General features: G+C 34.7%; 1 protein-coding gene across 1 annotated transcript in view; it reads right to left on the bottom strand.

Moving 5' to 3' along the window:
* Nucleotides 1–3,434: 3,434 nt before the first annotated feature.
* adarb1a (adenosine deaminase RNA specific B1a) overlaps nucleotides 3,435–21,712 on the bottom strand; it is a gene marked incomplete at both ends in the record, with an annotated part of 32,191 nt that continues 13,913 nt past the window's right edge. Inside the window, one exon of the mRNA XM_080493601.1 lies at nucleotides 3,435–3,611. Within this exon, the coding sequence (XP_080349727.1) occupies nucleotides 3,435–3,611 (177 nt within the window). The remainder of the gene's footprint in view (nucleotides 3,612–21,712) is intronic.

Genomic DNA, 21,712 nt, shown 5'->3' with positions numbered 1-21,712 from the left:
CCAACTTTTATTATTTTGACCATTTTGGTAAGGCTATAGCCCTACTATAGCCCTACCATAATTTCTGAGCCATTTCTATCATAGTTCCAACTTTTCATATTTTAACCATTTTTGGTAAGGCTATAGCCCTACCATTATTTCTGAGCCAATTCTATCATCATCTCAACTTTTAATATTTTGACCATTTTGGTAAGGCTATAGCCCTACTATAGCCCTACCATCATTTCTGAGCCAATTCTATCATCATCTCAACTTTTCATATTTTGACCATTTTTGGTAAGGCTATAGCCCTACTATAGCCCTACCATTATTTCTGACCCAATACCATCATCATCCCAACTTTTATTATTTTGACCATTTTGTTAAGGCTATAGCCCTACTATAGCCCTACTATTATTTCTGACCCAATGCCATCATCATCCCAACTTTTCTTTTTTTGACCATTTTGGTAAGGCTATAGCCCTACTATAGCCCTACCATCATTTCCATGCCAATTCTATCATCATCTCAACTTTTCATATTTTGACCATTTTTGGTAAGGCTATAGCCCTACCATTATTTCTGACCCAATTCCATCATCATGAAAACTTTTATTATTTTGACCATTTGGTAAGGCTATAGCCCTACTATAGCCCTACCATTATTTCTGACCCAATTCCATCAACATCCCAAATTTTCTTATTTTGACCATTTTTGGTAAGGCTATAGCCCTACCATTATTTCTGAGCCAATTCTATCATCATCTCAACTTTTAATATTTTGACCATTTTGGTAAGGCTATAGCCCTACTATAGCCCTACCATCATTTTTGAGCCAATTCTATCATAGTTCCAACTTTTCATATTTTGACCATTTTTGGTAAGGCTATAGCCCTACCATTATTTCTGACCCAATTCCATCATCATCCCAACTTTTCTTATTTTGACCATTTTGGTAAGGCTATAGCCCTACTATAGCCCTACCATAATTTCTGAGCCAATTCTATCATCATCTCAACTTTTCATATTTTGACCATTTTTGGTAAGGCTATAGCCCTACTATAGCCCTACCATTATTTCTGACCCAATACCATCATCATCCCAACTTTTATTATTTTGACCATTTTGTTAAGGCTATAGCCCTACTATAGCCCTACTATTATTTCTGACCCAATGCCATCATCATCCCAACTTTTCTTTTTTTGACCATTTTGGTAAGGCTATAGCCCTACTATAGCCCTACCATCATTTCCATGCCAATTCTATCATCATCTCAACTTTTCATATTTTGACCATTTTTGGTAAGGCTATAGCCCTACCATTATTTCTGACCCAATGCCATCATCATCCCAACTTTTATTATTTTGACCATTTTGGTAAGGCTATAGCCCTACTATAGCCCTACCATCATTTCTGAGCCAATTCTATCATAGTTCCAACTTTTAAAATGTTAACCATTTTTGGTAAGGCTATAGCCCTACCATTATTTCTGACCCAATTCCATCATCATCCCAACTTTTCTTATTTTGACCATTTTGGTAAGGCTATAGCCCTACTATAGCCCTACCATCATTTCTGAGCCAATTCTATCATCATCTCAACTTTTCATATTTTGACCATTTTTGGTAAGGCTATAGCCCTACCATTTTTTCTGAGCCAATACCATCATCATCCCAACTTTTATTATTTTGACCATTTTGGTAAGGCTAGAGCCCTACTATAGCCCTACCATCATTTCTGAGCCAATTCTATCATCATCTCAACTTTTCATATTTTGACCATTTTTGGTAAGGCTATAGCCCTACCATTATTTCTGACCCAATTCTTTCATCATCCCAAATTTACTTATTTTGACCATTTTTGGTAAGGCTATAGCCCTACTATAGCCCTACCATCATTTCTGAGCCAATTCTATCATCGTTCCAACTTTTCATATTTTAACCATTTTTGGTAAGGCTATAGCCCTACCATTATTTCTGAGCCAATTCTATCATCATCTCAACTTTTCATATTTTGACCATTTTCGGTAAGGCTATAGCCCTACTATAGCCCTACCATTATTTCTGACCCAATTCCATCATCATCCCAACTTTTCTTATTTTGACCATTTTGGTAAGGCTATAGCCTTACAATAGCCCTACCATTATTTCTGACCCAATTCCATCATCATCCCAACTTTTCTTATTTTGACCATTTTTGGTAAGGCTATAGCCCTACTATAGCCCTACCATAATTTCTGAGCCAATTCTATCATAGTTCCAACTTTTCATATTTTAACCATTTTTGGTAAGGCTATAGCCTTACCATTATTTCTGACCCTATTCCATCATCATCCCAACTTTTCTTATTTTGACCATTTTGGTAAGGCTATAGCCCTACTATAGCCCTACCATCATTTCTGAGCCAATTCTATCATCATCTCAACTTTTCATATTTTGACCATTTTTGGTAAGGCTATAGCCCTACTATAGCCCTACAATTATTTGTGAGCCAATTCTATCATCATCTCAACTTTTCTTATTTTGACCATTTTTGGTAAGGCTATTGCCCTACTATAGCCCTACCATCATTTCTGAGCCAATTCTATCATCATCTCAACTTTTCTTATTTTGACCATTTTTGGTAAGGCTATAGCCCTACTATAGCCCTACCATCATTTCTGACCCAATTCCATCATTATCCCAATTTTTTTATTAATAAATGGACTCACTTACACGGCAATTTTCACCTTTAATTCTTTTTCTGAGATACATAATTCATTTAAAAAATAAATCCAATTCTCGAAACATATGTTACATTAGCAATAAAGAATGGTAAAATCATACAGCTTTTTTTTTAACACCACACTGTGCTGGAATGAACTGAGATAAACAAGCAACAAAGTCTTCATTGATTTGTCAACATGAGCACCGATGCCTGTTTGTTTGAATCATCTGAGAAGAAAAGTGCTACAGACGTCAGGAGTTGGCGTTGAAGAAGAGCTCCGTTTCCACGGCAATAATTCAGGTGTAAATCTCTTTTTTTGCGTGTTTTTTTTTTTTTTGTTTTGTTTTTTTTGAGAGTACATTGATATTTGTATGGAAATAAAAAAAAAAAACTACATAACACGGCCACATGCACAGTTTCTTTGCTGTGTTTTCAAAAAGTTGCATTTCTCCCCGTTTCCGTCGAGCTGAAATGGGGGTTATTGTCAAAAAGCTGCATTCTCGTGGTTTCAAAGTGGATCTGTCCTCATGTTTTTGAAAACTTTCAGTTCTCCCGTTTCCACGGACACGGAGCGTTTTTCGAAAAAACGTCGCCTCTTCACCGGCTCTGATCACCGTTTGTTGCGTAAATGGACCCCCACAACGCTGCGAGAGATTTTCATTTCCTCTTGAAACTGTGGCTGAAGAAGCTGAAGCTGGTTGTTTTTGATCTCCTGGACAAAACGAGGGAGTTGTGTGAGGAGTCCTCCGCTCAGGGAAGCGGCGCAAACTGCTCCCGCTCCGGGGGCTTCTTCCTCCAGGCTCCCAGCCCGGCCCTGAGGAACGCCGTGAACACCGCCTGCTTGGCCCTGTGGTACTCCGCCGCCGCCTGCTTGGCCTCGTGGTAGCTGCTGGGAGCCCCGGTTCGAATCCTCAGGACGGAGGACAGCTGCCGGGACAGAGGGAATGGATTAGCAGGGTGTATTAGCAGTGTGTTGAATTAGCGGTGTATTAAAAGGGTGTATTAGCAGTGTGTATTATCAGTATATTAGCAGTGTGTATAAGCAGTAAACATAATCAATGTATTGACAGTGTGTATTAGCAGTCTGTATAAGCAGTGTGTATAAGCAGTGTGTATTGTCAGTGTGTATTATCAGTGTGTATGATCAGTGTATAAGCAGTGTGCATTGTCAGTGTATTCACAGTGTGTATTATTAGTGTATTATCAGTGTATTAGCAGTGTGTTTAAGCAGTGTGTATTAGCAGTGTATTAGCAGTGTGTATAAGCAGGGTGCATTATCAGTGTATTAGCAGTGTATTAGCAGTGTGTATTATCAATGTATTAGCAGTGTGTATTAGCAGTGTGTATAAGCAGTGTGTATTAGCAGTGTATTAGCAGTGTGTATAAAAAGTGTATTAGCAGTGTATTAGCAGTGTGTATTATCAGTGTATTGACAGTGTGTATAAGCAGTGTGCATTATCATTGTGTATTATCAGTGTATTAGCAGTGTGTATTCGCAGTGTGTATTCGCAGTGTTTTCATTATCAGTGTATTATCAGTGTATAAGAAGTGTGTATAAGCAGTGTGCATTATCAGTGTATTCACAGTATGTATTATTAGTGTATTAGCAGTGTGTATTAGTAGTGTGTATAAGAAGTGTGTATTATCAGTGTATAAGCAGTGTGTATTATCAGTGTATAAGCAGTGTGTTTTATCAGTATATTAGCAGTGTGTATTATCAGTATATATAAGCAGTTTGTATTATCAGTGTATTATAAGTGTATAAGCAGTGTGTATTATCGGTGTATTATCAGTGTATTAGCAGTGTTAATTATCAGTGTATTATCAGTGTATAAGCAGTGTGTATTAGCAGTGTGTATAAGCAGTGTGTATTATCGGTGTATTAGCAGTGTATTAGCAGTGTGTATTAGCAGTATATTAGCAGTGTGTATTATCAGTGTTTTATCAGTGTATTACCAGTGTGTATTATCAGTGTATTATCAGTGTATAAGCAGTGTGTATTATCAGTGTATTAGCAGTGTGTATTATCAGTGTATTAGCAGTGTGTATTAGCAGTGTGTATTAGCAGTGTGTATAAGCAGTGTGTATTATCGGTGTATTATCAGTGTATTAGCAGTGTGTATTAGCAGTATATTAGCAGGGTGTATTATCAGTGTATTAGCAGTGTGTATTATCAGTGTATAGGCAGTGTTAATTATCAGTGTATTATCAGTGTATAAGCAGTGTGTATTATCAGTGTATTAGCAGTGTGTATTAGCAGTGTGTATTAGCAGTGTGTATAAGCAGTGGGTAGTATCGGTGTATTATCAGCGTATTAGCAGTGTGTATTAGCAGTGTATAAGCAGTGTATAAGCAGTGTGTATTATAGGTGTATTATCAGTGTATTAGCAGTGTGTATTAGCAGTATATTAGCAGTGTGTATTATCAGTGTTTTATCAGTGTATTACCAGTGTGTATTATCAGTGTATTATCAGTGTATAAGCAGTGTGTATTATCAGTGTATTAGCAGTGTGTATTATCAGAGTATAAGCAGTGTGTATTATCAGTGTATTAGCAGTGTGTATTAGCAGTGTGTATAAGCAGTGGGTATTATCGGTGTATTATCAGCGTATTAGCAGTGTGTATTAGTTGTGTATAAGCAGTGTATAAGCAGTGTGTATTATAGGTGTATTATCAGTGTATTAGCAGTGTGTATTAGCAGTATATTAGCAGTGTGTATTATCAGTGTTTTATCAGTGTATTACCAGTGTGTATTATCAGTGTATTATCAGTGTATAAGCAGTGTGTATTATCAGTGTATTAGCAGTGTGTATTATCAGTGTATAAGCAGTGTGTATTAGCAGTGTGTATTATCAGTGTGAATAAGCAGTGTGCATTATCAGTGTAAAAGCAGTGTGTATTAGCAGTGTGTATAAGCAGTGTGTATTATCGGTGTATTATCAGTGTATAAGCAGTGTGTATAAGCAGTGTGTATTATCGGTGTATTATCAGTGTATTAGCAGTGTGTATAAGCAGTTTGTATTATCAGTGTATAAGCAGTGTGTATAAGCAACGTGCATTATCAGTGTATTCAGTGTGTATTATTAGTGTATTAGCAGTGTGTATTATCGGTGTATTATCAGTGTATTAGCAGTGTGTATAAGCAGTGTGTATTATCAGTGTATTATCAGTTTATAAGCAGTGTGTATTATCAGTGTATTAGCAGTATGTATAAGCAGTTTGTATTACAAGTGTATTATAAGTGTATAAGCAGTGTGTATTATCAGTGTAATAGCAGTGTGTATTATCAGTGTATTATCAGTGTATAAGCAGTGTGCATTATCTGTGTATTCAGTGTGTATTATTAGTGTATTATCAGTGTATTAGCAGTGTGTATTAGCAGTGTGTATAAGCAGTGTGTATTATCAGTGTATAAGCATTGTGTTTTATCAGTGTATTAGCAGTGTGTATTATCAGTGTATTAGCAGTGTGTATAAGCAGTGTGTATTATTAGTGTATTATCAGTGTATCAGCAGTGTGTATTAGTAGTGTGTATAAGCAGTGTCTATAATCAGTGTATTAGCAGTGTGTATTAGCAGTGTGTATTAGCAGTGTGTATAAGCAGTGTGTATTATCAGTGTATAAGCAATGTGTATTATCAGTGTATTAGCAGTGTGTATTATCAGTGTATTAGCAGTGTGTATTAGCAGTATGTATTATCAGTGTGTATAAGCAGTGTGCATTATCAGTGTAAAAGCAGTGTGTATTAGCAGTGTGTATAAGCAGTGTGTATTATCGGTGTATTATCAGTGTATAAGCAGTGTATAAGCAGTGTGTATTATCGGTGTATTATCAGTGTATTAGCAGTGTGTATAAGCAGTTTGTATTATCAGTGTATAAACAGTGTGTATAAGCAACGTGCATTATCAGTGTATTCAGTGTGTATTATTAGTGTATTAGCAGTGTGTATCATCAGTGTATCATCAGTGTATTAGCAGTGTGTATTAGCAGTGTATTATCAGTGTATAAGCAGTGTGTATTAGCAGTGTGTATTATCAGTGTATAAGCAGTGTATAAGCAGTGTGTATTATCGGTGTATTATCAGTGTATTATCAGTGTGTATTATCAGTGTATTATCAGTGTATAAGCAGTGTGTATTAGCAGTGTGTATTATCAGTGTATAAGCAGTGTGTTTTATCAGTATATTAGCAGTGTGTATTATCAGTGTATTAGCAGTGTATAAGCAGTTTGTATTATCAGTGTATTATAAGTGGATAAGCAGTGTGTATTATCAGTGTATTATCAGTGTAATAGCAGTGTGTATTATCAGTGTATTATCAGTGTATAAGCAGTGTGCATTATCAGTGTATTCAGTGTATATTATTAGTGTATTATCAGTGTATTAGCAGTGTGTATTAGCAGTGTGTATAAGCAGTGTGTATAAGCAGTGTGTATTATCAGTGTATAAGCATTGTGTATTATCAGTGTATTAGCAGTGTGTATAAGCAGTGTGTATTATCAGTGTATGATCAGTGTATAAGCAGTGTATAAGCAGTGTGTATTATCAGTGTATTATCAGTGTGTATTATCAGTGTATAAGCAGTGTGTAAAAGCAGTGTGCATTATCAGCGTATTCAGTGTGTATTATTAGTGTATTATCAGTGTATTAGCAGTGTGTATTATCAGTGTATTAGCAGTGTGTATTAGTAGTGTGTATAAGCATTGTCTATAATCAGTGTATTAGCAGTGTGTATAAGCAGGTTGCATAATCAGTGTATTCATACAGTATATTATTAGTGTATTATCAGTGTATTAGCAGTGCATAAGCAGTGTGTATTATCGGTGTATTATCAGTGTATTAGCAGTGTGTATAAGAAGTGTGTATTATCAGTGTATAAGCAGTGTATAAGCAGTGTGTATAAGCAAGGTGCATTATCAGTGTATAAGCAGTGTGTACTATCGGTGTATTATCGGTGTGTATTAGCAGTCTGCATAATCAGCGTATTATCAGTGTGTTAGCAGTGTTTATAAGCAGTGTGTATTATCAATGTATAAGCAGTGTTTTATCAGTGTATTAGCAGTGTGTATAAGCAGTGTGTATTATCAGTGTATTATCAGTTTATAAGCAGTGTGTATTATCAGTGTATTATCAGTGTATTAGCAGTTTGTATTATCAGTGTATTATCAGTGTATAAGCAGTGTGTATTAGCAGTGTGTATTATCAGTGTATTAGCAGTATGTATAAGCAGTTTGTATTATCAGTGTATTATAAGTGTATAAGCAGTGTGTATTATCGGTGTATTATCGGTGTATTAGCAGTGTGAATTATCAGTGTATTAGCAGTGTGTATTAGTAGTGTGTATTAGTAGTGTGTATAAGCAGTGTGTATTAGCAGTGTATTAGCAGTGTGTATAAGTAGTGTGTATTAGTAGTGTGTATAAGCAGTGTGCATTATCAGTGTACTCACAGTGTGTATTATTAGTATATTATCAGTGTATTAGCAGTGTGTATTAGAAGTGTGTATAAGCAGTGTGTATTAACAGTGTATTAGCAGTGTTTAGAAGCAGGGCGCATTTTCAGTGTATTCACAGTGTGTATTATTAGTGTATTAGCAGTGTATTAGCAGTGTGTATTAGCAGTGTGTATTATCAGTGTATTATCAGTGTGTATTATCAGTGTATTAGCAGTGTGTATTATAAGTGTATTATCAGTGTGTATTATCAGTGTATGTGCAGTGTGTATTAGCAGTATGTATAAGCAGTGTGTATTATCAGTGTATTAGCAGTGTATTCGCAGTGTGTATTATCAATGTATTAGCAGTGTGTAATAGCAGTGTGTATTATCAGTGTATTAGCAGTGTATTACAGTGTGTATTAGCAGTGTATTATAACTGTATAAGCAGTGTGTATTATCAGCGTATGAGCAGTGTGTATTAGCAGTGTGTATTATCAGTGTATTAGCAGTGTGTATTAACAGTCTATATTATCAGTGTATTATCAGTGTGTTAGCATTTTTTATAAGCAGTGTGTATTATCAGTGTATAAGTAGTGTGTATTATCAGTGTATTAGCAGTGTGTATAAGCAGTGTGTATTATCAGTGTATAAGCATTGTGTTTTATCAGTGTATTAGCAGTGTGTATTATCAGTGTATTCTTAGTGTTTATAAGCAGTGTGTATTATCGGTGTATTATCAGTGTATTAGCAATGTGTATTATCAGTGTATAAGCAGTGTGTAAAAGCAGTGTGCATTATCAGCGTATTCAGTGTGTTTTATTAGTGTATTATCAGTGTATTAGCAGTGTGTATTATAAGTGTATTAGCAGTGTGCATTAGTAGTGTGTATAAGCATTGTCTACAATCAGTGTATCAGCAGTGTGTATAAGCAGGTTGAATAATCAGTGTATTCATACAGTATATTATTAGTGTATTATCAGTGTATTAGCAGTGTATAAGCAGTGTGTATTATCGGTGTATTATCAGTGTATAAGCAGTGTGTATAAGCAGTGTGTATTATCGGTGTATTATCAGTGTATTAGCAGTGTGAATTATCAGTGTATTATCAGTGTATAAGCAGTGTGCATTATCAGTGTATTCAGTGTTTATTATTAGTGTATTATCAGTGTATTAGCAGTGTGTATTAGCAGTCTGCATAATCAGCGTATTATCAGTGTGTTAGCAGTGTTTATAAGCAGTGTGTATTATCAGTGTATAAGCAGTGTTTTATCAGTGTATTAGCAGTGTGTATAAGCAGTGTGTATTATCAGTTTATAAGCAGTGTGTATTATCAGTGTATTAGCAGTGTGTATTATCAGTGTATTAGCAGTGTATTTTGCAGTGTGTATTAGCAGTGTGTATAAGAAGTGTGTATTATCAGTGTATAAGCAGTGTATAAGCAGTGTGTATAAGCAAGGCGCATTATCAGTGTATTCAGTGTATAAGCAGTGTGTATAAGCAGTGTGTATTATCGGTGTATTATCGGTGTATTATCAGTGTATTAGCAGTTTGTATTATCAGTGTATTATAAGTGTATAAGCAGTGTGTATTATCGGTGTATTATCAGTGTTTTAGCAGTGTGAATTATCAGTGTATTATCAGTGTATAAGCAGTGTGCATTATCAGTGTATTCAGCGTTTATTATTAGTGTATTATCAGTGTATTAGCAGTGTGTATAAGCAGTGTGTATTATCGGTTTATTATCAGCGTATTAGCAGTGTGTACTAGCAGTGTATAAGCAGTGTGTATTATCGGTGTATTATCAGTGTATTAGCAGTGTGTATTAGCAGTATATTACCAGTGTATAAGCAGTGTGTATTATCGGTGTATTAGCAGTGTGTATTAGCAGTGTATATTATCAGTGTATAAGCAGTGTGTATTATCGGTGTATTAGCAGTGTATTAGCAGTGTGTATCATCAGTGTATAAGCAGTGTATAAGCAGTGTATAAGCAGTGTGTATTAGCGATGTGTATTATCAGTGTATTATCAGTGTATAAGCAGTGTGTATTATCAGTGTATTAGCAGTGTGTATTAGCAGTGTGTATTATCAGTGTGTATAAGCAGTGTGCATTATCAGTGTATTAGCAGTGTGTATAAGCAGTGTGTATCATCAGTGTATAAGCAGTGTATTAGCAGTGTATAAGCAGTGTGTATTATCGGTGTATTATCAGTGTATTAGCAGTTTGTATTAGCAGTGTATTATCAATGTATAAGCAGTATGTATTATCGGTGTATTATCAGTGTATTAGCAGTATGTATAAGCGGTGTTTTATCAGTGTATTAGCAGTGTCTATTATCAGTTTATAAGCAGTGTGTATTATCAGTGTATTATCAGTGTATTAGCAGTGTGTATAAGCAGTGTGTATTATCAGTGTATTATCAGTTTATAAGCAGTGTGTATTATCAGTGTATTAGCAGTGTGTATTATCAGTGTATAAGCAGTGTGTATTAGCAGTGTGTATTATCAGTGTATTAGCAGTGTGTATTAGCAGTGTGTATAGGCAGTGTGTATTATCGGTGTATTATCAGTGTGTTAGCAGTGTTTTATCAGTGTATTAGCAGTGTGTATTATCGGTGTATTATCAGCGTATTAGCAGTGTGTATTAGCAGTGTGTATTATCAGTGTATAAGCAGTGTGTATAAGCAATGTGCATTATCAGTGTATTCAGTGTGTATTATTAGTGTATTAGCAGTGTGTTAGCAGTGTTTTATCAGTGTATTAGCAGTGTGTATAAGCAGTGTGTATTATCAGTGTATAAGCAGTGTATAAGCAGTGTGTATTATCGGTGTATTAGCAGTGTGTATTAGCAGTGTGTATAAGCAGTGTGTATTATCAGTGTATAAGCAGTGTATAAGCAGTGTGTATTATCAGTATATTATCAGTTTATAAGCAGTGTGTATTATCAGTTTATTAGCCGTGTGTATTATCAGTGTATTATCAGTGTATAAGCAGTGTGTATTAGCAGTGTGTATTATCAGTGTATAAGCAGTGTGTTTTATCAGCATATTAGCAGTGTGTATTATCAGTGTATTAGCAGTATGTATAAGCAGTTTGTATTATCAGTGTATTATAAGTGTATAAGCAGTGTGTAATATCAGTGTATTATCAGTGTATAAGCAGTGTGCATTATCAGCGTATTCAGTGTGTATTATTAGTGTATTATCAGTGTATTAGCAGTGTATTAGCAGTGTGTATTAGCAGTGTTTATTATCAGTGTATTATCAGTGTACTATCAGTGTATTAGCAGTGTGTATTATCAGTGTATAAGCAGTGTGTATTATCAGTGTATTAGCAGTGTGTATTATCAGTGTATTATCAGTGTACTATCAGTGTATTAGCAGTGTGTATTATCAGTGTATAAGCAGTGTGTATTATCAGTGTATAATTAGTGTGCATTATCAGTGTATTATCAGTTTATTATCAGTGTGTATTATCAGTGTATTATCAGTGTATTAGCAGTGTGTATTATCAGTGTATTAGCAGTGTATTAGCAGTGTGTATTATCAGTGTATAAGCAGTGTGTATTATCAGTGTATTAGCAGTGTGTATTAGCAGTGTGCATAATCAGTGTAAAAGCAGTGTGTATTATCGGTGTATTATCAGTGTATAATCAGTGTGTATTATCGGTGTATTATCAGCGTATTAGCAGTGTGTTAGCAGTGTTTTATCAGTGTATTAGCAGAGTGTATAAACAGTGTGTATTATCAGTGTATAAGCAGTGTATAAGCAGTGTGTATTATCGGTGTATTATCAGTGTATTAGCAGTGTGTATTAGCAGTTTGTATAAGCAGTGTGTATTATGGGTGTATTATCAGCGTATTAGCAGTGTCTATTATCAGTGTATTATCAGTGTATTAGCAGTGTGTATTAGCAGTGTATTATCAGTGTATAAGCAGTGTGTATTATCGTGTATTATATGTGTATAAGCAGTGTCTATTATCAGTGTATTATCAGTGTATTAGCAGTGTGTATTAGCAGTGTATTATCAGTGTATAAGCAGTGTGTATTATCGTGTATTATCAGTGTATTAGCAGTGTGTATTATCAGTGTATTAGCAGTGTGTATTATCAGTTTTTTATCAGTGTATTAGCAGTGTGTATTATCAGTGTACTATCAGTGTATTGGCAGTGTGTATTATCAGTGTATAAGCAGTGTTTATTATCAGTGTATTAGCAGTGTGTATTATCAGTGTATTAGCAGTGTGTATTAGCAGTGTGTATTATCAGTGTGTATTATCAGTGTATAAGCAGTGTTTATTATCAGTGTATTAGCAGTGTGTATTATCAGTGTATTAGCAGTGTGTATTAGCAGTGTGTATTATCAGTGTGTATTATCAGCGTATTAGCAGTGTCTATTATCAGTGTATTATCAGTGTATTAGCAGTGTGTATTAGCAGTGTATTATCAGTGTATAAGCAGTGTGTATTATCGTGTATTATCAGTGTATTAGCAGTGTGTATTATCAGTGTATTAGCAGTGTGTATTATCAGTGTTTTATCAGTGTATTAGCAGTGTGTATTATCAGTGTACTATCAGTGTATTGGCAGTGTGTATTATCAGTGTATAAGCAGTGTTTATTATCAGTGTATTAGCAGTGTGTATTATCAGTGTATTAGCAGTGTGTATTAGCAGTGTGTATTAGCAGTGTGCATTATCAGTGTAAAAGCAGTGTGTATTAGCAGTGTGTATAGGCAGTGTGTATTATCGGTGTATTATCAGTGTGTTAGCAGTGTTTTATCAGTGTATTAGCAGTGTGTATAAGAAGTGTGTATTATCAGTGTATAAGCAGTGTATAAGCAGTGTGTATTATCGGTGTATTATCAGCGTATTAGCAGTGTGTATTAGCAGTGTGTATTATCAGTGTATAAGCAGTGTGTATAAGCAACGTGCATTATCAGTGTATTCAGTGTGTATTATTAGTGTATTAGCAGTGTGTATTATCAGTGTATTATCGGTGTATAAGCAGTGTGTATAAGCAGTCTGCATTATCAGTGTATTCAGTGTGTATTAATAGTGTATAATCAGTGTATTAGCAGTGTGTATTATGAGTGTATTAGCAGTGTGTATTAGTAGTGTGTATAAGCAGGGTGCATTATCAGTGTATTAGCAGTGTGTATTATCAGTGTATTAGCAGTGTGTATTAGCAGTGTGTATTAGCAGTGTTTATAAGCAGTGTGTATTATCGGTGTATTATCAGCGTATTAGCAGTGTGTATTAGCAGTGTATTATCAGTGTATAAGCAGTGTTTTTTATCAGTGTATTAGCAGTGTATAAGCAGTGTGTATATCGGTGTATTATCAGTGTATTAGCAGTGTGTATTAGCAGTGTTTTATCAGTGTATTAGCATTGTGTATTATCAGTGTATTATCAGTGTACTATCAGTGTATTAGCAGTGTGTATTATCAGTGTATAAGCAGTGTGTATTATCAGTGTATTAGCAGTGTGTATTATCAGTGTGTATAAGCAGTGTGCATTATCAGTGTAAAAGCAGAGTGTATTAGCAGTGTGTATAAGCAGTGTGCATAATCGGTGTATTATCAGTGTATAAGCAGTGTATAAGCAGTGTGTATTATCAGTGTATTAGCAGTGTGTATCAGCAGTGTGTATAATCGGTGTATTATCTGTGTATAAGCAACGTGCATTATCAGTGTATTCAGTGTGTATCATCAGTGTATAAGCAGTGTATAAGCAGTGTATAAGCAGTGTGTATTATCGTAGTATTATCAGTGTATAAGCAGTGTGTATTATCGGTGTATTAGCAGTGTATTAGCAGTGTGTATTAGCAGTATGTATAAGCAGTGTTTTATCAGTGTATTAGTAGTGTGTATAAGCAGTGTGTATTATCAGTGTATTATCAGTGTATAAGCAGTGTGTTTTATCTGTATATTAGCAGTGTATATTATCAGTGTATTAGCAGTATGTATAAGCAGTATGTATAAGCAGTTTGTATTATAAGTGTATAAGCAGTGTGTATTATCGGTGTATTATCAGTGTAATAGCAGTGTGTATTATCGGTGTATTAGCAGTGTATTAGCAGTGTGTATTAGCAGTGTATAAGCAGTGTGTATTATTAGTGTATTATCAGTGTATTAGCAGTGTATTAGCAGTGTGTATTAGCAGTGTGTATTATCAGTGTATTATCAGTGTATTATCAGTGTATAAGCAGTGTGTATTATCAGTGTATTAGCAGTGTGTATTAACAGTCTATATTATCAGTGTATTATCAGTGTGTTAGCAGTGTGTATAAGCAGTGTGTATTATCAGTGTATAAGTAGTGTGTATTATCAGTGTATTAGCAGTGTGTATAAGCAGTGTGTATTATCAGTGTATAAGCATTGTGTTTTATCAGTGTATTAGCAGTGTGTATTATCAGTGTATTCTTAGTGTTTATAAGCAGTGTGTATTATCGGTGTATTATCAGTGTATTAGCAATGTGTATTATCAGTGTATAAGCAGTGTGTAAAAGCAGTGTGCATTATCAGCGTATTCAGTGTGTTTTATTAGTGTATTATCAGTGTATTAGCAGTGTGTATTATAAGTGTATTAGCAGTGTGCATTAGTAGTGTGTATAAGCATTGTCTATAATCAGTGTATCAGCAGTGTGTATAAGCAGGTTGAATAATCAGTGTATTCATACAGTATATTATTAGTGTATTATCAGTGTATTAGCAGTGTATAAGCAGTGTGTATTATCGGTGTATTATCAGTGTATAAGCAGTGTGTATAAGCAGTGTGTATTATCGGTGTATTATCAGTGTATTAGCAGTGTGAATTATCAGTGTATTATCAGTGTATAAGCAGTGTGCATTATCAGTGTATTCAGTGTTTATTATTAGTGTATTATCAGTGTATTAGCAGTGTGTATTAGCAGTCTGCATAATCAGCGTATTATCAGTGTGTTAGCAGTGTTTATAAGCAGTGTGTATTATCAGTGTATAAGCAGTGTTTTATCAGTGTATTAGCAGTGTGTATAAGCAGTGTGTATTATCAGTTTATAAGCAGTGTGTATTATCAGTGTATTAGCAGTGTGTATTATCAGTGTATTAGCAGTGTATTTTGCAGTGTGTATTAGCAGTGTGTATAAGAAGTGTGTATTATCAGTGTATAAGCAGTGTATAAGCAGTGTGTATAAGCAAGGTGCATTATCAGTGTATTCAGTGTATAAGCAGTGTGTATAAGCAGTGTGTATTATCGGTGTATTATCGGTGTATTATCAGTGTATTAGCAGTTTGTATTATCAGTGTATTATAAGTGTATAAGCAGTGTGTATTATCGGTGTATTATCAGTGTTTTAGCAGTGTGAATTATCAGTGTATTATCAGTGTATAAGCAGTGTGCATTATCAGTGTATTCAGCGTTTATTATTAGTGTATTATCAGTGTATTAGCAGTGTGTATAAGCAGTGTGTATTATCGGTTTATTATCAGCGTATTAGCAGTGTGTACTAGCAGTGTATAAGCAGTGTGTATTATCGGTGTATTATCAGTGTATTAGCAGTGTGTATTAGCAGTATATTACCAGTGTATAAGCAGTTTATAAGCAGTGTGTATTATAAGTGTATTAGCAGTGTGTATTATCAGTGTATTATCAGTGTATTAGCAGTGTGTATTATCAGTGTATTAGCAGTGTGTATTATCAGTGTATAAGCAGTGTGCATATCAGTGTAAAAGCAGTGTGTATTATCGGTATATTATCAGTGTATAAGCAGTGTATAAGCAGTGTGTATTATCAGCGTATTAGCAGTGTGTATTATCAGTGTATAAGCAGTGTGCATATCAGCGTAAAAGCAGTGTGTATTATCGGTGTATTATCAGTGTATTATCAGTGTATAAGCAGTGTGTATTATCAGTGTATAAGCAGTGTGCATATCAGTGTAAAAGCAGTGTGTATTATCGGTGTATTATCAGTGTATAAGCAGTGGTTATTGTCAGTGTATTATCAGTGTATTAGCAGTGTGTATAAGCAGTTTGTATTATTAGTGTATAAGCAGTGTGTATAAGCAACGTGCATTATCAGTGTATGCAGTGTGTATTATTAGTGTATAAGCAGTGTGTATTATCGGTGTATTATCAGTGTATAAGCAGTGTGTATTATCGGTGTATTAGCAGTGTGTATTAGCAGTATGTATAAGCAGTGTTTTATCAGTGTATAAGCAGTGTGTATTATCAGTGTATTAGCAGTGTGTATTATCAGTGTATTAGCAGTGTGTATTAGCAGTGTGTATTATCAGTGTGTATAAGCAGTGTGCATTATCAGTGTAAAAGCAGTGAGTATTAGCAGTGTGTATAAGCAGTGTGTATAATCGGTGTATTATCAGTGTATAAGCAGTGTGTATTATCGGTGTATTATCAGTGTGTATTATCAGTGTATAAGCAGTGTGTATAAGCAACGTGCATTATCAGTGTATTCAGTGTGTATCATCAGTGTATAAGCAGTGTGTATTATCGGTGTATTATCAGTGTATAAGCAGTGTGTATTATCGGTGTATTAACAGTGTATTAGCAGTGTGTATTAGCAGTGTATAAGCAGTGTGTATTATCAGTGTATTATCAGTTTATAAGCAGTGTGTATTATCAGTGTATTAGCCGTGTGTATTATCAGTGTATTATCAGTGTATAAGCAGTGTGTATTAGCAGTGTGTATTATCAGTGTATTCAGCGTTTATTATTAGTGTATTATCAGTGTATTAGCAGTGTGTATAAGCAGTGTGTATTATCGGTTTATTATCAGCGTATTAGCAGTGTGTACTAGCAGTGTATAAGCAGTGTGTATTATCGGTGTATTATCAGTGTATTAGCAGTGTGTATTAGCAGTATATTACCAGTGTATAAGCAGTTTATAAGCAGTGTGTATTATAAGTGTATTAGCAGTGTGTATTATCAGTGTATTATCAGTGTATTAGCAGTGTGTATTATCAGTGTATTAGCAGTGTGTATTATCAGTGTATAAGCAGTGTGCATATCAGTGTAAAAGCAGTGTGTATTATCGGTATATTATCAGTGTATAAGCAGTGTATAAGCAGTGTGTATTATCAGCGTATTAGCAGTGTGTATTATCAGTGTATAAGCAGTGTGCATATCAGCGTAAAAGCAGTGTGTATTATCGGTGTATTATCAGTGTATTATCAGTGTATAAGCAGTGTGTATTATCAGTGTATAAGCAGTGTGCATATCAGTGTAAAAGCAGTGTGTATTATCGGTGTATTATCAGTGTATAAGCAGTGGTTATTGTCAGTGTATTATCAGTGTATTAGCAGTGTGTATAAGCAGTTTGTATTATTAGTGTATAAGCAGTGTGTATAAGCAACGTGCATTATCAGTGTATGCAGTGTGTATTATTAGTGTATAAGCAGTGTGTATTATCGGTGTATTATCAGTGTATAAGCAGTGTGTATTATCGGTGTATTAGCAGTGTGTATTAGCAGTATGTATAAGCAGTGTTTTATCAGTGTATAAGCAGTGTGTATTATCAGTGTATTAGCAGTGTGTATTATCAGTGTATTAGCAGTGTGTATTAGCAGTGTGTATTATCAGTGTGTATAAGCAGTGTGCATTATCAGTGTAAAAGCAGTGAGTATTAGCAGTGTGTATAAGCAGTGTGTATAATCGGTGTATTATCAGTGTATAAGCAGTGTGTATTATCGGTGTATTATCAGTGTGTATTATCAGTGTATAAGCAGTGTGTATAAGCAACGTGCATTATCAGTGTATTCAGTGTGTATCATCAGTGTATAAGCAGTGTGTATTATCGGTGTATTATCAGTGTATAAGCAGTGTGTATTATCGGTGTATTAACAGTGTATTAGCAGTGTGTATTAGCAGTGTATAAGCAGTGTGTATTATCAGTGTATTATCAGTTTATAAGCAGTGTGTATTATCAGTGTATTAGCCGTGTGTATTATCAGTGTATTATCAGTGTATAAGCAGTGTGTATTAGCAGTGTGTATTATCAGTGTATAAGCAGTGTGCATATCAGTGTAAAAGCAGTGTGTATTATCGGTGTATTATCAGTGTATAAGCAGTGTATAAGCAGTGTGTATTATCGGTGTATTATCAGTGTATAAGCAGTGTGTATTATCAGTGTATTAGCAGTGTGTATTATCAGTGTATAAGCAGTGTGCATATCAGTGTAAAAGCAGTGTGTATTATCGGTATATTATCAGTGTATAAGCAGTGTATAAGCAGTGTGTATTATCAGCGTATTAGCAGTGTGTATTATCAGTGTATAAGCAGTGTGCATATCAGTGTAAAAGCAGTGTGTATTATCGGTGTATTATCAGTGTATTATCAGTGTATAAGCAGTGTGTATTATCAGTGTATAAGCAGTGTGCATATCAGTGTAAAAGCAGTGTGTATTATCGGTGTATTATCAGTGTATAAGCAGTGGTTATTGTCAGTGTATTATCAGTGTATTAGCAGTGTGTATTATCAGTGTGTATAAGCAGTGTGTATAAGCAACGTGCATTATCAGTGTATTCAGTGTGTATCATCAGTGTATAAGCAGTGTGTATTATCGGTGTATTATCAGTGTATAAGCAGTGTGTATTATCGGTGTATTAGCAGTGTATTAGCAGTGTGTATTAGCAGTGTATAAGCAGTGTGTATTATCAGTGTATTATCAGTTTATAAGCAGTGTGTATTATCAGTGTATTAGCCGTGTGTATTATCAGTGTATTATCAGTGTATAAGCAGTGTGTATTAGCAGTGTGTATTATCAGTGTATAAGCAGTGTGTTTTATCAGTATATTAGCAGTGTGTATTATCAGTGTATTAGCAGTGTGCATTATCGGTGTATTATCAGTGTATAAGCAGTGTATAAGCAGTGTGTATTATCGGTGTATTATCAGTGTATAAGCAGTGTGTATTATCAGTGTATTAGCAGTGTGTATTATCAGTGTATAAGCAGTGTGCATATCAGTGTAAAAGCAGTGTGTATTATCGGTGTATTATCAGTGTATAAGCAGTGTGTATTATCAGCGTATTAGCAGTGTGTATTATCAGTGTATAAGCAGTGTACATATCAGTGTAAAAGCAGTGTGTATTATCGGTGTATTATCAGTGTATTATCAGTGTATAAGCAGTGTGTATTATCAGTGTATTAGCAGTGTGTATTATCAGTGTATAAGCAGTGTGCATATCAGTGTGAAAGCAGTGTGTATTATCGGTGTATTATCAGTGTATAAGCAGTTTATAAGTAGTGTTTATTATCGGTGTATTATCAGTGTATAAGCAGTGGTTATTGTCATTGTATTATCAGTGTATTAGCAGTGTGTATAAGCAGTTTGTATTATTAGTGTATAAGCAGAGTGTATAAGCAACGTGCATTATCAGTGTATTCAGTGTGTATTATTAGTGTATAAGCAGTGTGTATTATCGGTGTATTATCAGTGTATAAGCAGTGTGTATTATCGGTGTATTAGCAGTGTCTATTAGCAGTATGTATAAGCAGTGTTTTATCAGTGTATAAGCAGTGTGTATTATCAGTGTATTAGCAGTGTGTATTATCAGTGTGTATTATCAGTGTGTATAAGCAGTGTGCATTATCAGTGTAAAAGCAGTGTGTATTAGCAGTGTGTATAAGCAGTGTGTATTATCGGTGTATTATCAGTGTATAAGCAGTGTGTATTATCGGTGTATTAGCAGTGTATTAGCAGTGTGTATTAGCAGTGTATAAGCAGTGTGTATTATCAGTGTATTATCAGTTTATAAGCAGTGTGTATTATCAGTGTATTAGCCGTGTGTATTATCAGTGTATTATCAGTGTATAAGCAGTGTGTATTAGCAGTGTGTATTATCAGTGTATAAGCAGTGTGTTTTATCAGTATATTAGCAGTGTGTATTATCAGTGTATTAGCAGTGTGCATTATCGGTGTATTATCAGTGTATAAGCAGTGTATAAGCAGTGTGTATTATCGGTGTATTATCAGTGTATAAGCAGTGTGTATTATCAGCGTATTAGCAGTGTGTATTATCAGTGTATAAGCAGTGTGCATATCAGTGTAAAAGCAGTGTGTATTATCGGTGTATTATCAGTGTATAAGCAGTGTGTATTATCAGCGTATTAGCAGTGTGTATTATCAGTGTATAAGCAGTGTACATATCATTGTAAAAGCAGTGTGTATTATCGGTGTATTATCAGTGTATTATCAGTGTATTAGCAGTGTGTATTATCAGTGTATAAGCAGTGTGCATATCAGTGTGAAAGCAGTGTGTATTATCGGTGTATTATCAGTGTATAAGCAGTTTATAAGTAGTGTTTATTATCGGTGTATTATCAGTGTATAAGCAGTGGTTATTGTCAGTGTATTATCAGTGTATTAGCAGTGTGTATAAGCAGTTTGTATTATTAGTGTATAAGCAGTGTGTATAAGCAAAGTGCATTATCAGTGTATTCAGTGTGTATTATTAGTGTATAAGCAGTGTGTATTATCGGTGTATTATCAGTGTATAAGCAGTGTGTATTATCGGTGTATTAGCAGTGTGTATTAGCAGTATGTATAAGCAGTGTTTTATCAGTGTATAAGCAGTGTGTATTATCAGTGTATTAGCACTGTGTATTATCAGTGTGCATTATCAGTGTAAAAGCAGTGTGTATTAGCAGTGTGTCTAAGCAGTGTGTATAATCGGTGTATTATCAGTGTATAAGCAGTGTATAAGCAGTGTGTATTATCGGTGTATTATCAGTGTATTAGCAGTGTGTATTATCAGTGTGTATAAGCAGTGTGCATTATCAGTGTAAAAGCAGTGTGTATTAGCAGTGTGTATAAGCAGTGTGTATAATCGGTGTATTATCAGTGTATAAGCAGTGTATAAGCAGTGTGTATTATCGGTGTATTATCAGTGTATTAGCAGTGTGTATTATCAGTGTATAAGCAGTGTGTATAAGCAACGTGCATTATCAGTGTATTCAGTGTGTATCATCAGTGTATAAGCAGTGTGTATTATCGGTGTATTATCAGTGTATAGGCAGTGTGTATTATCGGTGTATTAGCAGTGTATTAGCAGTGTGTATTAGCAGTGTATAAGCAGTGTGTATTATCAGTGTATTATCAGTTTATAAGCAGTGTGTATTATCAGTGTATTAGCCGTGTGTATTATCAGTGTATTATCAGTGTATAAGCAGTGTGTATTAGCAGTGTGTATTATCAGTGTATAAGCAGTGTGTTTTATCAGTATATTAGCAGTGTGTATTATCAGTGTATTAGCAGTGTGCATTATCGGTGTATTATCAGTGTATAAGCAGTGTATAAGCAGTGTGTATTATCGGTGTATTATCAGTGTATAAGCAGTGTGTATTATCAGTGTATTAGCAGTGTGTATTATCAGTGTATAAGCAGTGTGCATATCAGTGTAAAAGCAGTGTGTATTATCGGTGTATTATCAGTGTATAAGCAGTGTGTATTATCAGCGTATTAGCAGTGTGTATTATCAGTGTATAAGCAGTGTACATATCAGTGTAAAAGCAGTGTGTATTATCGGTGTATTATCAGTGAATTATCAGTGTATAAGCAGTGTGTATTATCAGTGTATTAGCAGTGTTTATTATCAGTGTATAA

Source organism: Lipophrys pholis (assembly GCF_963383615.2).
Source record: "Lipophrys pholis genome assembly, contig: SUPER_23_unloc_1, whole genome shotgun sequence".
NCBI lineage: Eukaryota > Metazoa > Chordata > Actinopteri > Blenniiformes > Blenniidae > Lipophrys > Lipophrys pholis.
This window is presented reverse-complemented; position numbering and strand designations above follow the sequence as displayed.